This window comes from Ricinus communis, chromosome 6 (genome assembly GCF_019578655.1).
Source record: "Ricinus communis isolate WT05 ecotype wild-type chromosome 6, ASM1957865v1, whole genome shotgun sequence".
Classification (NCBI taxonomy): Eukaryota; Viridiplantae; Streptophyta; class Magnoliopsida; order Malpighiales; family Euphorbiaceae; genus Ricinus; species Ricinus communis.
The window spans coordinates 24,722,213-24,736,171 of NC_063261.1; the positions used below are offsets into that span (position 1 = coordinate 24,722,213).

The 13,959-nt window shown below is 34.1% G+C and overlaps 2 protein-coding genes across 2 annotated transcripts; one reads left to right on the top strand and one right to left on the bottom strand.

The window, feature by feature from the left end:
- Positions 1-1,775: 1,775 nt before the first annotated feature.
- On the top strand, positions 1,776-6,910 carry LOC8271083 (malate dehydrogenase [NADP], chloroplastic). Its single transcript, XM_048376233.1, has 14 exons — positions 1,776-2,131; positions 2,223-2,319; positions 2,999-3,085; positions 3,448-3,532; positions 4,295-4,476; positions 4,554-4,624; positions 4,731-4,821; positions 4,915-4,989; positions 5,077-5,178; positions 5,324-5,446; positions 5,844-5,912; positions 6,006-6,074; positions 6,387-6,440; positions 6,527-6,910. Exons 1-14 carry the CDS (start codon positions 1,971-1,973, stop codon positions 6,578-6,580), a joined length of 1,320 nt encoding a protein of 439 aa, XP_048232190.1. The 5' UTR covers positions 1,776-1,970; the 3' UTR covers positions 6,581-6,910.
- A 1,652-nt stretch (positions 6,911-8,562) lies between these two features.
- Positions 8,563-13,100, bottom strand: LOC8268614 (NAC domain-containing protein 78). The gene is made up of 6 exons (XM_048376232.1): positions 12,654-13,100; positions 12,101-12,378; positions 11,802-11,999; positions 9,646-10,161; positions 9,439-9,559; positions 8,563-9,252 (listed from the first exon to the last, which is right to left on the bottom strand). The coding sequence occupies exons 1-6, from the start codon at positions 12,823-12,825 to the stop codon at positions 8,846-8,848; spliced, it is 1,692 nt and encodes a 563-aa protein (XP_048232189.1). The 5' UTR covers positions 12,826-13,100; the 3' UTR covers positions 8,563-8,845.
- Positions 13,101-13,959: the final 859 nt, after the last annotated feature.

Sequence of the window (13,959 nt, forward strand, 5' to 3'; positions counted from 1 at the left end):
ATTATTTTTCAATTGTTTTATTTAAAAATATCTAATAAAAAAGTAAAAAATCAATAAAAACCGTAAATCTTAAAAAAATTAGAAAACTATAGTTTTGATATTTTAAAATCCTAAAAATAAAAAAAAAAACATAAATTAATACAAAGACTAATATATATATATACATATATATTTCTAATACATTCTCTTTGTTTAAACTATGAAATTAAAGGCCTAAAATTGTAAACAATAGCTAAAAGTTTCGAATTGAAGGCCTAAAGGAAAAAGAAAAAAAATGATTTAATTTACTTGGGTCTTGAACTTGAAATGGTCCAAAGTGAGGGGCCCAGCCTCCAATTAACTAGGCCTGAAGGTTAACAGCATCATGAAAGTTTTTGTCCTCAAATTTGCAATTATCCACCAAACCATTAGAGGAATCTAAATAAAGATGAAGATGAAAAAGAAATAAGGTGGGAAAATAATAAGGTTTTTTTTTTCTTTCTCTTGTTTGCTTAGGAAGGAAAATAAAATTAATTCCTCATGCTGAAATAGACAAAGAAAATGATATAAAAATAAAGGCACGATATATATACTTTATGCATTTGCCATCGAATTTTTTACAGGTGCAAACTATGCGACGTTCTATTTATGCTAAATTAGGGATACCATTATAATTTAACATTGCTATCTTATTTCTCTATCATTTTATTGAAAAATAAATTTAAATAAGTCTAATAAAAATCAATAAAATTTAAATATAATTCCTCACAATTTTAAAAATGATTTTATCTTTCTCATAAAAATTTAAAGAAAAATTTATTATCCATTCCTATTTTCTCTTTTTTCCTTGTTTTCAACCTTAGTTTCTCTTCCCAAACATGAGTTAAGAGGTTAATAAAGGCAGAATAGAAAAAAATAAAAAGAAAAAGGGAAAAGTGTTTGTTTAATAAAAGCACATGGAATGAGTGAGTCAAATGCTATTGTACCATGAAAGGGAGAAAGGAGGGATAGGGAACCCTCAACTGTCATTTAAAAGGCAAAACTTGAAATACAGTTAACCAACAAAACTTCCATCCAAACACTTTGAGAAATAACATTAAAATAAACCAAAGAGGAATTGAAACACTAGCAGCAGTGGCAGAACTTCTCCCATACTAATACTTGGTTGGTTGAGTTACCTACCTGCATCACAAAATGGACATACACTCCATCTCCTATTGACTGGACATGCATTTTTAGGTAGATTTGGTATAATGTTTTTTTTTTCTTTTTCTTTTAATGTTCTTTAACATTTTACTTTCTAAATGCTACACAACATATTGAAGAAAAGTTATATTCAGCAGAAATGCCAAATGAACAGATTCAATATCTGAATTATTAGTCAGGACCCACAATTTCAGTATATTATGTTATTCTTATACTAAATTAATTATATAATAGTAATATGTGATATTGTTTATTAATAATCAACAAAAATAATAACTAATTTCACGTTGTAATTAATTTGGTCTATGGTTCTAATTTGTGGTTTTGTTTACATCATGCATGAGATAGTTGACAAAGGAAAAAAAGAAGAAGAGTTTCTAGAATCAAATATAAATGGGCGAAATAAGAAAGAAGCAGCAAATGCTTAACTATAAGTCTAATATTGCCCACCGGAAAAACAAAGAAACAAAATTAGATAAAGAAAAAAATAATAAAAGTAAATTTTAATTAAGTAAGTAGGTTTTCATGTCTTATGTAAGCCTCATATTTGAGTGACAGGTGTCATATGTATAGCCTTATAATACACTCTCGTCTTCAGAGTAATCCTTTCCTCTCCTCTGTTAGGTGCTTTGTTCTCTCCTTTTTGACACTCTCCTTCTTCCTCTCTGTCTCCAACACCAGAAACCTTTTAAGCACTCTGTTTTATTAACTCTCTCTCTCTCTCTCTCTCTCTTTTCTTTTTTTTTTTTGTTCCACTTACAGATTGATTATTTATCTCTGCTGCCATGGCGGTGGCAGAGCTAACATCACCTGCAGTTGCATGCACACGAATAACCACTAGACTTAACTCTTCTTCTCAGCTCTCACTCTCTTCTACCCATCTCTCTCTTCATCTTCGTCGTTCTTTTCGGCCTCTTCGAAACGCTCCTATCACTTGCTCTGTTAAGTAAGTTTACTCTTTTCTTTGCCCTTCAAGATTTCCTGTAGTTTCTAATTGTCTTCTCAAATCTTTCTTCTTCCTTGGATTCTTTTTGCAGTCAAGTTCAAGCTCCTGTTGCAGTTGAGACCAAAGAAAAATCCAAGGACAAGTCTGATTGCTTTGGGGTTTTCTGCCAAACATATGATCTTGTTGCTGTATGTTCATTCTGATCTTTATTTTTCATAGATATATTGAATGTCATCTTTATGTTTGATTAAATATTTAACTTTATTTTATTTGTTTTCTGGGTCAAAATAGTTTTCTCGGTTTAGTATGTACTTATATTTTGTGACATAAATGCTTCATATATTCGTCTTTTTTGATGGGGTGGCTAGTGGAAGTATTCTTTTATTTCCTTCCTTAATACTGCAATTTGGGCAGTTTTATTTCTTGACAATTAGTTTAGTTCCAACCTATGACTTATTGTTGAATCAGATCCTGCTGAAATTCGATTTGTATTTAACTAAACTTATTATGATTCTTGACGTTAGCTGTCTTTCACCTTCTGCTAATTCTTAACTACACCAGTATGTATATATATATATATATATGAATATTTTATATTTTAGCATTAGATAGTTTCCTTATATTATATTTATTTATTTAAAATTAATAAATATATATTAATCGGTCTATACTCTAGTATACACTAGGCAAGTGAAAATAAGCAAAACCGTCTGTTATGATATGTTATTTGTCAGATATTTAATATTAAGAATTCTTTGTTTTCGTGTAGCCTTGAAAAATTATCACTTTTAGTTCCATATTATGTATACTATTGTTTGACATTCCACTTGATGATGTCACTTGGACTTTGTCTCAATCTGCTGACAGGAAGAGGAGACAAAGACATGGAAGAAACTAATTAATATAGCGGTTTCTGGTGCTGCTGGGATGATCTCTAATCATCTACTTTTTAAAGTAAGCTCTTCTTACTTCTATTTCAACTGACATTACAATTTCATTTTCTATTTGTTTATGGAGAATCAAGATTTCTTCACTTGCTAGTGAAGAGGAGAATGCTTGTGGTCATACAAAATAATAGGTCCACATCAGGAGAGACATTATTGCTATCAGAAGATATTACAATAGACTGAGTTGAAGCTACTCTTATTTCCCTTCTCTTTGAGGAGTTAACAGTTTCTTCTTTGTATGATAAAGCCAACACTATATGCTTGCAAAATGTGGGGGTTATATCTCTGATATAAATCTGCATGACCTTTATCGATAGAAATTGCTATTCTTCTTGCTGTTTACATCCCTATGCCGTTTTATTCTTCCAGCTTGCATCTGGTGAGGTTTTTGGACCGGATCAACCAATTGCATTGAAACTATTGGGGTCTGAAAGATCATTTCAAGCCCTTGAAGGTATGCTTAAATCTTCACATGTAAATTTTAAATGCAGTAATAAACCGTTTCATATGCCATCCAGCAAGAAGAAGGTAAATCCAGATATACTAATGAAGCTGACAAAACTAGAGTTTTTACATGAAGAGCCCTAGACAAAGAACTGCCCTTGAACTGAAGTGAGTGAAAACTCCCTGAAATCCTTGGCGCATGCAAAAATACATAATTGAGGACTTTTAATACTTCTAATGTATTATCTTGCAACATAAAGATGACAGAGAACATCTTGATAATGATATTTTGAAGGAATAAGAAAATGGCAGAGGCAATGTAGTGGAATCATGTCAATTTCATGTTTTGTCTGCTTCTCATGTATTCTAATTCTTTTTTTTTTTTCTTCCACCATTTGGGTGTCCAAGACTCAGTTAATTCTGAGACATATTCGCCATTTCTTGCTCAGTTGCTTGTTGCATTCAACTACTACTGGTTTATTGTTTCAGTCGACTTTCCCATCCTATTTTATGTTTAACATTGTTTAAACTTTAATCTTTAGTTGTTCATTGTTTAAACTTCAATTTTTAACTATTTCATGAGGCTATTTTCTCAGTATTTAGGGAAATGAACTGATGATGGAGAATAGTTTATCTTCTTAACCATGGAATCTAAAGAAACCGCTCATTTAGTATTCACTGTGCACTGTTTTCAAGTTCACAACTTAGTATGCCATTAGAATAACAAATTAGAGTTCTCCATCCTCTTAACATATTATCATTACTCTTGCAGGAGTTGCAATGGAGCTTGAGGATTCCTTATATCCTTTGTTGAGGGAGGTGAGCATTGGAATAGATCCTTATGAGGTGTTTCAAGATGCAGAATGGGCCCTGTTGATTGGAGCAAAGCCTCGAGGGCCTGGCATGGAACGAGCTGACTTATTAGATATCAATGGGCAGATTTTTGCAGAGCAGGTATATTCATATTCACTCTTTTTATCTCACCTTACCTATTTCAGAATGGAATATGATTTTAGTTCTAAATGCAATAGGGAAAAGCTCTCAATGCTGTTGCATCTCGCAATGTCAAGGTGATAGTAGTGGGCAACCCTTGTAATACCAAGTAAAAATAATAATTTATTCTCACTTTATCATACTGTTTTTCCTTGACATGCCTTTTATGTAGCTTTCTTATTGGATCTCTCATATTTTATTCCTATGCCATGCAGTGCTTTAATATGTTTGAAAAATGCTCCAAATATACCTGCAAAGAATTTTCATGCTTTGACTAGGTTAGATGAGAACAGAGCAAAATGTCAGGTGAAAACTCTCTTCAATATTACTTCTAATGATCCACAGTTAAGATTAACCTGACAAAAAGTCGCTAGATTGACATGGTAATGGCTTATGCAGCTTGCTCTAAAGGCAGGTGTTTTCTATGATAAAGTCTCAAATGTGACCATCTGGGGAAATCACTCAACCACTCAGGTGTGTGAATTTTTCGAATGACTGAGTATCCAAAAGATAGATTTCCCATGAACTTCTCTCAAAAATATCCTTTTGTGATTTACACAGGTTCCAGACTTTCTAAATGCTAAAATCAATGGCTTACCTGTCAAAGAGGTTATCAAAGATAACAAGTGGCTAGAAGAAGAATTTACTGAGAAGGTCCAAAAGGTAAAATTTGTAAATCCATAACACAGCAATATCAGAAAATTAGTTTGTAAATCCATCATGAATAGGAGTTAATCATTTTTCCAACTAAATAACAGAGGTTTTTATCTAAGTCCATCAGGCCTTAACCTTGTACTCGTGTCTGCAGAGAGGTGGAGTGCTTATTAAGAAATGGGGACGGTCTTCTGCAGCATCAACTGCTGTGTCCATTGCTGATGCCATAAAGTCTCTAGTAACTCCCACCCCAGAGGGTGACTGGTTTTCTTCTGGAGTAAGTTCAGTTCCACTTAATTTACATACTTATGCATCCTGTTGTCAGTTTAGATAAGAGCCAGACTAGCTTATGTTATGGTCATATAGTACGAGATGGAGTAAACAATATTGTTGATAGAAAGGTGGAGATTTTTGAAGCCGAACCTTTCCTTATAATTTCATAATTCAAAGGCACTTAGAATAATTCTGGTTTCATTCTGTTGTGCACACAATTATATTTGCATTCAGCTTCTTCCCTTTTGCTCTTCCTGTCAAAAAAGAAATAACAGAAAAAGGAATAATCTGTTGTTAAAAAAGTATATTTAATAAGATGATCAAAGGTCTTGGCATATAAAAAACATCTTAATTTGCAAAGATTTTCCCGTTGTTAACCTCTCAATTTGCATACAATGCAGGTTTATACTAATGGAAATCCCTATGGCATAGCAGAGGATTTAGTTTTCAGCATGCCATGCAGATCAAATGTATGTTCTCTTCCAAAACAGTTTTATTTTCATTCTTTCTGTTTAGGCATATGGAGGTTATGAGACAGTCTGAAAGATAATCCCATTTGGCAGGGAGATGGTGATTATGAGCTTGTCAAGGATGTTATATTTGATGACTACCTTCTAAAGAAAATCACAAAGGTAAGTATTCTTGTTGGACTAGCAGTTCCTACGAGGACCATAACTAGCGAAATAGCTCTTCCATTTGTAGCTTTTGTGTTCTAAAATCTTGTGCGATTCATATTAAGAGAAAAAACGAAATGATGAAACATTTGAGATAGCGCAATCCAATGATGCACGTGATTGTGTGCACTAAAGTAAACTTCCTATTTACAGAAGAGAAAAGACAGTTTGACATGATACAACTTCTTTTCCTCCTAATATCCTAATGCATACATGTATAGCCACCGAGTATTTACATACATTCTCCCCCTCTTATGTAATTTTTGGCAGACTGAAGCAGAGTTGCTAGCTGAAAAGAGATGTGTGGCCCACCTTACTGGAGAGGTAAATATCATAGTATTAATATTCTAGCATGTGTTCCTTATGCTGAAAGTGCTAGATCAGTAACTTAACTATTCTATTATTTTCAGGGTGTCGCTTACTGCGATCTACCGGAGGACACAATGCTTCCTGGAGAAATGTAATATCCCTGGGACAGCTATTTCTTTTCAATCTCTTCGACAGCTACTAAATGAAGTTGCTAGAGTAGAAAGCAGAAGATGTAATTATAGACATTATGATTACTTATGTGTGAGAAATAACATAGCTGTTAATAGCAATTTGTCAATTTTAAGACATGTAATAAATTTTGGGACTATGTTCATCAGTGGGAATGCAATGGAGCTGGTATAGTTATAGCCACTTCTCTGCTTCCTTTGCTTTGTGTTACCCATTGCAGGCTGCATGCTTTGGCTACATGTTCTATCATGTAATTATTTTCTTGTTATATTTTCAAGCTCCAATGTTCTGTAGTATTTGTAAGTTCCCACTTCTATGTGGTCCTGGATTGATCTCAAAATTTTTGAAACTATGATGCTTCAGTTTTTTATTGTCAGCCACAAGGATCTCAGTTCGACACATATGAGACACTGACTCCTACTCATTGTTTGATAAGGCTTTTGCTAGATTTAAATTTCAAGAGAAGATCTTTCAAGTCGGTTACTTTTCATGAAGTTGCTTTGTATTTCCCTGGTGCTGGCTTTCGGTATCAAGCTCCAGCTGTCTGTTTTCTTGCTCAAGAAATCAAGATATTCAATGTAGAACATGGAAGGGTTGAGTCATACCTTTCACTAGACCTGGCCGAAAGGCCGGTTAGAACTAGACCAGTAAATTCGAAGTCGGTTTTTGGCCAACGGCCAGGTTCATAAACTGGTCTGGAACTTTTAGAGGGTAAATGTCCGATTAAGATATATATCGTATTGAACTTAAACCATTTGAACCAGAAACAGTGGTCTGGAGTTCAACCCTTAAGAAACAAAAATATTAATTTAGAAAAGTTAAATATTTAAGCTTCTATTTAAATTCGATGCACTTATGACCTATATAAAAATATTAAACATACATAAATATATTACTTGCTATTATTAGATATTTACTTAAATTTAAATTTAATTAGCACTTAAAAAAGAAAAAAAAAAGATAATTCAGTTAAATTATAAGATATATAATTATTGTAATAAATGTTATGAAAATATAAAATTAAAAAATAGAAGATATAATGAATTTTTTCCTTTTAAGAACCGAACCATATTTACAGCTTCTCATAATTTTTCTAGTCTAAAATTTTAAATTTTGTACTAGTTGAACTAGTGCAAATCGGAACCGAACCATAACCAAGACCGTAATGAACCTAAACCACAGGTCAGACCTGAACTGCTCGACCCTAACGGTGAATCAAACTTTCTATATGCGAACCATTCAAATAAACCGTAAACCGATGGTTCACTACCTTTCACCCATTTTGAAAAAAGAAAGGTAGTCTTGGTGCTACCAGGATAACCTGCAAAAGCTTCTCCTTTGATAGCACAAAAGTAAAGGGGATAACTGTGATCCCCATGGATTCTGCTTGGCTTGCCAGGACGTTTTCTAAGGAGTGAGATGAGCTGCTGTTTCACTTGCTTTTGCAAAAGCAAATATTGGTGCAAGCTTTACTAAAATAAAAGAAATTTGAACCCTGAAATGCACATCCATGTGTTTATTAATTATCCTTTAAATAGCATATGGTCACAACTTGTCAAAGTAACATGCAGGTGCTAAAGCACCGCCCACCATCAATCACAATGCACAGTGCACTGCAATTCCCACTCACAGAAGATCAACAGATATGCTCCCACCATCAATCTGATTGCTGAAGCTAACCATGTTCTCCAACAAAGCTTCATTTTCATCAAGAAACCAACAAGCTTCTCTCAATTCATAATTCAGGATGATCACCTCAGCCCAAACAAAAACATATTAAACAGCATGTCAGCAAAATCGCACAGCACGCTTAAACCAGAATTCCAAAATCATCTTCCTCTAAGCATCAAGGGAATGAAAACTGAAGAGAACTGACAAGGCATGTTCCCATTCAATGTTCCATATTTGCACTTTAGAGTCTAGCTCTTTGCTGGTCACAAACTATATATACTACTAAGGTAAGCGCATTATCTTCAACAGTTAAATGCTGTTTATACATATAAGCAGACAAAATCTAACCTCCAACCTACTTCAGTGTGCGGTTTTGTAAAATTACAATGAACCAATGTAGGTCACAACGTACCAAACTATCGCAGTTAACATTAATAAAGAATCTATAACATCTTACTCTCCTAACCTATAATGGGGATCAAAGACTGATCAAACCCCAAAGAAAATTCAACCCATGTAACGGTTTTCAGGTGTCATGGCCAATTTAATTTGACCACACATTACTTAGTAGAAATATAGGTCCCAATTTTATAACTGACTGAAAGAATTAGGACCCAAAAGAACATCAAGAAGAACCAGCCCCGTGACACCAAAGACCATGTCTTCCCCGAGAATGAGTTCCCAGCTGGAGCTGAACCGGCTGGACTAACATTGCCTTGAGACATCACAAAAGAGAGGACAATATTGACATTTCCATTTTTGCCAAATGACCAGTCCATCCCATCGCTTCCAAATGTAATACTTTCGATTCTTATCATGCCAGCAGTAACACGAATTGAGCTGGATGAAGGTGCTCCATTTAACTGTAGAGCTGTGCCCTTGAGAGGGAACTCAGAAGCAAATGCAGGAGGTGCAGGAATGCTGCCCAACATGTGACTGGCCTGCTTCATAAATGGATATTTGATATCTGCAGCACAAACAAGATAGAAGAATGAATCCAAATCAACAGAAGTAGCAATGCAAAAGTAGGGGCAAGAAAAGACAACTGTATCCCATAATGTCATTTTGCACTTGCTTATCCACACAAGCAGAAGAACAAAACTGTTCCCCAAAAGGAACAGTGACAAGAGGTGCAATCGAGATATGAAGTTACCTGACTCCAACTTTGTCGGTTCTGGTTTTTGTACATTTGAGGGTGATGCATCAGTGTCATTATGTGCTTCAAATAATTGTTGGTTTGCTATGGGCACTTCCTCAGTTCCTCCATTCACATTCTGTTGAAAGGTAAGAACTTAATTAATATGTCCAGTTCAAAAGCCGATGAACACGTGCATAATGAAAGGTTGGAGTGAATATCTACCTTCTCAGATAAAGAAGCTCCGTCAGAAACAATATTTTCGCTTCCCAGAATTTCAGAAGGATCAAAAGTCAGGTTGTCATCATTAGCATCAAAGAAATTAAGGTACTCATCAACCATCTCAAAGATGGTCGAATCTCCAGCAGTCTCTGGTTCCACAGGATTTGAAAGATCATTAGCTTCCAGGAATAGTCCTTCATTGAATGGAGGATTGTCAGTAGCATCCAAGAATGGCTCATCAAGCAAGTAATTGTCATCAGTAGCATCCACATTGTTGCTTGATTCAGCAATATATTCATGTCTTACTGATTTTGCATCAATCTCATATTGCTCAGGGAAACTAAACAGGACTTTGTCATCAGGCAGATCGGAGCAATACTGAGCACCCCCCCTGTCAATTACAGGTTTCTTATCATCTCCACTACTGTTTCCAGATTGCTCTACATAGTTGCTTGTTTCCCCATGGTAGAAGTTCACAGGAAGGGCAGCATTATCAGATACAACTGCAACATCAAAATTCTGCCAAAAGAAAATACATTCAAAAGATAAGAATTTACAAAACATTAAATCAAGTCGCTTTTCACAATAACACAGTGGTCCTCAGATATCATTATTTTGTTGGTTTTCAGTGACCTCAAAAGTATCAATCCATCATCCAGAACCCCTAATATCTCATATGTTGTCAGGCCTTTTTGTTCATCAATTAATCAAATCAAAGAGCCACTAATTTCCTAAGTTCCCTTAATGCTCCATAATGCTAAAAATCCAACTTCTAGGTAATTATTTACAAGCCATATTTCTAGGGAAACATCCCAGATCGTATCCTAAGACCCCTAAGGAATCACTTAGTGGAAAAAGAAGTGATCGAAGATAACAACCAGGAGGTGGCCTTGGATACAGCCATCCAATTCATGAACCAATACAATAAACAGTCAAAAAACCTAAACTATTAGACTGTTGGTGCAATTAATTACAGATTTCAACCTCCAAATCGCTGTCTTCTCCATTCTAGATTCAATCATCAAGTTATTGTTTTCGTTTTATAACCTATGAACCTATCTCCTTACGTAAAAATCCGACCTAGATACCAACCCCTCTAGCTATTCTACATCAGTACTATTAAACTCCAAGTCCCAAACATGTTTCTCTGCCTCTTCCACATCTTTAGATCAATAAGAAAAACAATGAAAGTGTATTGCTGCTCAAAAGAAAATTCTTACAACCACGAAACTATAGTTCCTGCTGCCCCAAAACAGCCCGCCTTTGTTCCCGAGAAGCAGTTTAGTCAATCTAACCCTTCCCTCTTCAGATTTCTATCCTATTTGACAATCTAAGTCACCAAAATGCACGCAGGAGAATTGGTCCCACATTTTTCAACTGCTCAATCACAAAGCTTTACATTAAATAATGCTAACCCAAAAATGCATCAGGTACCAACTCGGACATAATTGAAAAAGATAAAATTTATTAAAGGAAAATTCCTCCCATTTCTGTTCCTCACCTGACATATTTTACGAAACTCAAAATAATAGAATTAGTGTTGATGTAACATGGAGGAAATTGGTTCAAGATCTGGTGGCCCTACATCTTAACGAATATTTAGCCCAAAATTGTCTCGTGGAGAAGGAGAATCTCTATAGCCGACCCCAATTAACTTGGGATAAAGGGTTAGTTGAGTTGAGTTGAGTTGAGTTGAGTAGAGTTGATGTAAACTTGAGCAGACCACCCGTTTTTTTTCCATTCTTGTATAACCACTGTATGCTTTGGTCTCAAATTGATGCAAGATGTTCAAAATGGTTTCAACAAGGAATCAATTTGTATTTTTATCAATCAATGCTTTAAGATAAAGAACTTTTCTAGAAAATTCTTGTAATCCCAACTAAATGTGTATGAACTTAATGTTTAAAATTGGGAAATAACCTAGAGTCACGCAAAGAAAAATCAAAACTGAGAGTACTGCTTAACCTAATAATTGGGTAATAATTTAATCATACTGGTCTCCAAATAATTACTCCTCCAGATGCCTCCACATGTAAAACCCCATGTTAGTCTCCACTTCTATAAGTTTAGAAGTTACTTGAATTGAAACTATGTATGAAGTGAAAGCAATAACTATGTAATTCCATATAATTCAACAAGGATCAAATAAAAGCACAAACCTGGTCAAGGTCATTCGTCTCCCCATACGCATCATCACCAAGCACCAGTTCATCAGTCATCACCATCTCTTCACCGGGTAATAGGACCACCTCATCATCGTTATCCCACTCCTCCTCAACAAACGGTGCTCCATACTGCTCTCCATTCTTCGGCCCAGTTCCACTTTTTTGGAAAATCCTACAAAGGACAAATGCATCCTTCCCACCAAAAAGGACATGAACAAACAAACAGTAAATATAAGGCAACAACGTCATTATTGAAAAGACCAAAATTTTTACAGCCGATATATTGATCTTACCTGAACAATACCAGCTTTCTCCAAATCTTCATCAGTTAAGCGGTACTCATGCATTACCCAATTGGTTCGCTCACCACGAGGAGCCCGTCCAAGATGGTAAACAAGGGTCTTCTTCATCCCTACATTTCGTGAGTTCCAACGAACAGGACGGTCCTTCCCAGTTGTCTTCCAGTATCCTTTCTCAGTAGCTCGATTCGTCTTTGACCCATTGCCATACTTCTTATCCAACATACTAAAAAAGTACCACTCTAAATCCCTAGTCTTCAACTTCGACTTATCTAAAATCCCCCAAAAAAATTATCAACCTGTTGTTCTTTAATTCAAAACTTATTTACTTTTAAAAGAATTGCAAGAATTACTATACAATAAATGAATTAATAAAATAATACATATATAACAAACAATAATTAAAAAAAATCTCAAGACAAGCCAGTTATATGTTACAGAAAATTTCGAAATCTAACTACTTTTCTCTATTTGGTTAAAAGAATTACAATACCCATCAAGCAATTAACTAAACATAAAAATAGTAATTAATTATAGGAAATCTGACCTGGAAGATCCCACGGCTCAGTTTTATAGATATCAACGACAGCGATAGCGTCAAATCGAAAGGGTTTATTGGTAACCTTTCGCTTAAGATAATACCTAACAAGCTCTTCATCAGTTGGGTGAAATCGAAACCCAGGAGCTAGTGAAGCCGCAGAGGAATCGCCACGAGCCATATACACTTAAATCACAAAAAGAAGTAGAAGTTTTTTAGATTTTCTTAATTTCAAGTAAAAGAGAGTTTTGAAATTGGGGAAATTTGAAGGAATGGACGAGAAATCAGGGTTAGGGTTTATGGAATCGGAAGTTTTAATTGGGGATTTGACGGTAGAATGTTTGGGAATTAAGACGATAGATTGTAGAGAGAGAAGTAGCCATCAAGGTTTGTTTTAGAGAGAGGGAGTATAACCGAGCGAAAATAAAGAGGAAGGGGAAGCTTTTTCATTTTTGGGTCTTTGAATAATATTACTTTTCTTTATTATTGATTAATTTAATTAATTATCTTTTTTTGTGCTGATATTTCGAGGGAGAAGAGAAGAAGTTAACGTGATTTAGAGTGTACGGTTTTTCAGTATTACCTAATGTAAACAAAATGTGGCAGTTGATTATGCGCTTTGCTTAGATTTTGTTTTCTCTCTCTTACGTGGCTGTTGTTAGCTGCAGGTTGGGAGATAGTCGGATAAATTAATGGCCCTACGAAAGATAAAATATTAGTTATTAAAATTCTTTTAATTTGTTTTACATAATTATTTAATGGAATTCAACTCTTCCATTAGATTACAAGGGATTATTGTTTTTACTCTGACAAATTTTTCTATTTTCTAGCTTGGATTATGCGTCTTTTATTTAATATAAAAATAAATTTAATTTAATTTAAAATGTAATTTCATTATAAAGATTTTAAAAATCAAAATATTGCTTCACAATTTTCTTTAATAGCAATTTAAGCAATGTATCATAAGAAATATTATAGCCATATGATCTATTATTATATTATTAATTAACACTCATTGTGATTCTTTGTAGATCTTTTATTTATTATTTCAATTTTTTATTAATTGTTGAATAAACTATACTCTTTACCAACTTTGTTTAGCTTAATTAATTTGATTGTGCTTAATTGACTTAAATATTTTGTGACTATTACCAACTACTTAAATTTTAATTAAAGAAAAGTCTAAAAATAATATTAGGGGCTATTCTTAAGATAATTGTTTTTTTTTTATGGAAGATAACTGAATTTCAAAATTAAAAGAACTATCAAATATCATTATTATTAATTAATTTTAATTTCTTTTTGAAATTTAATT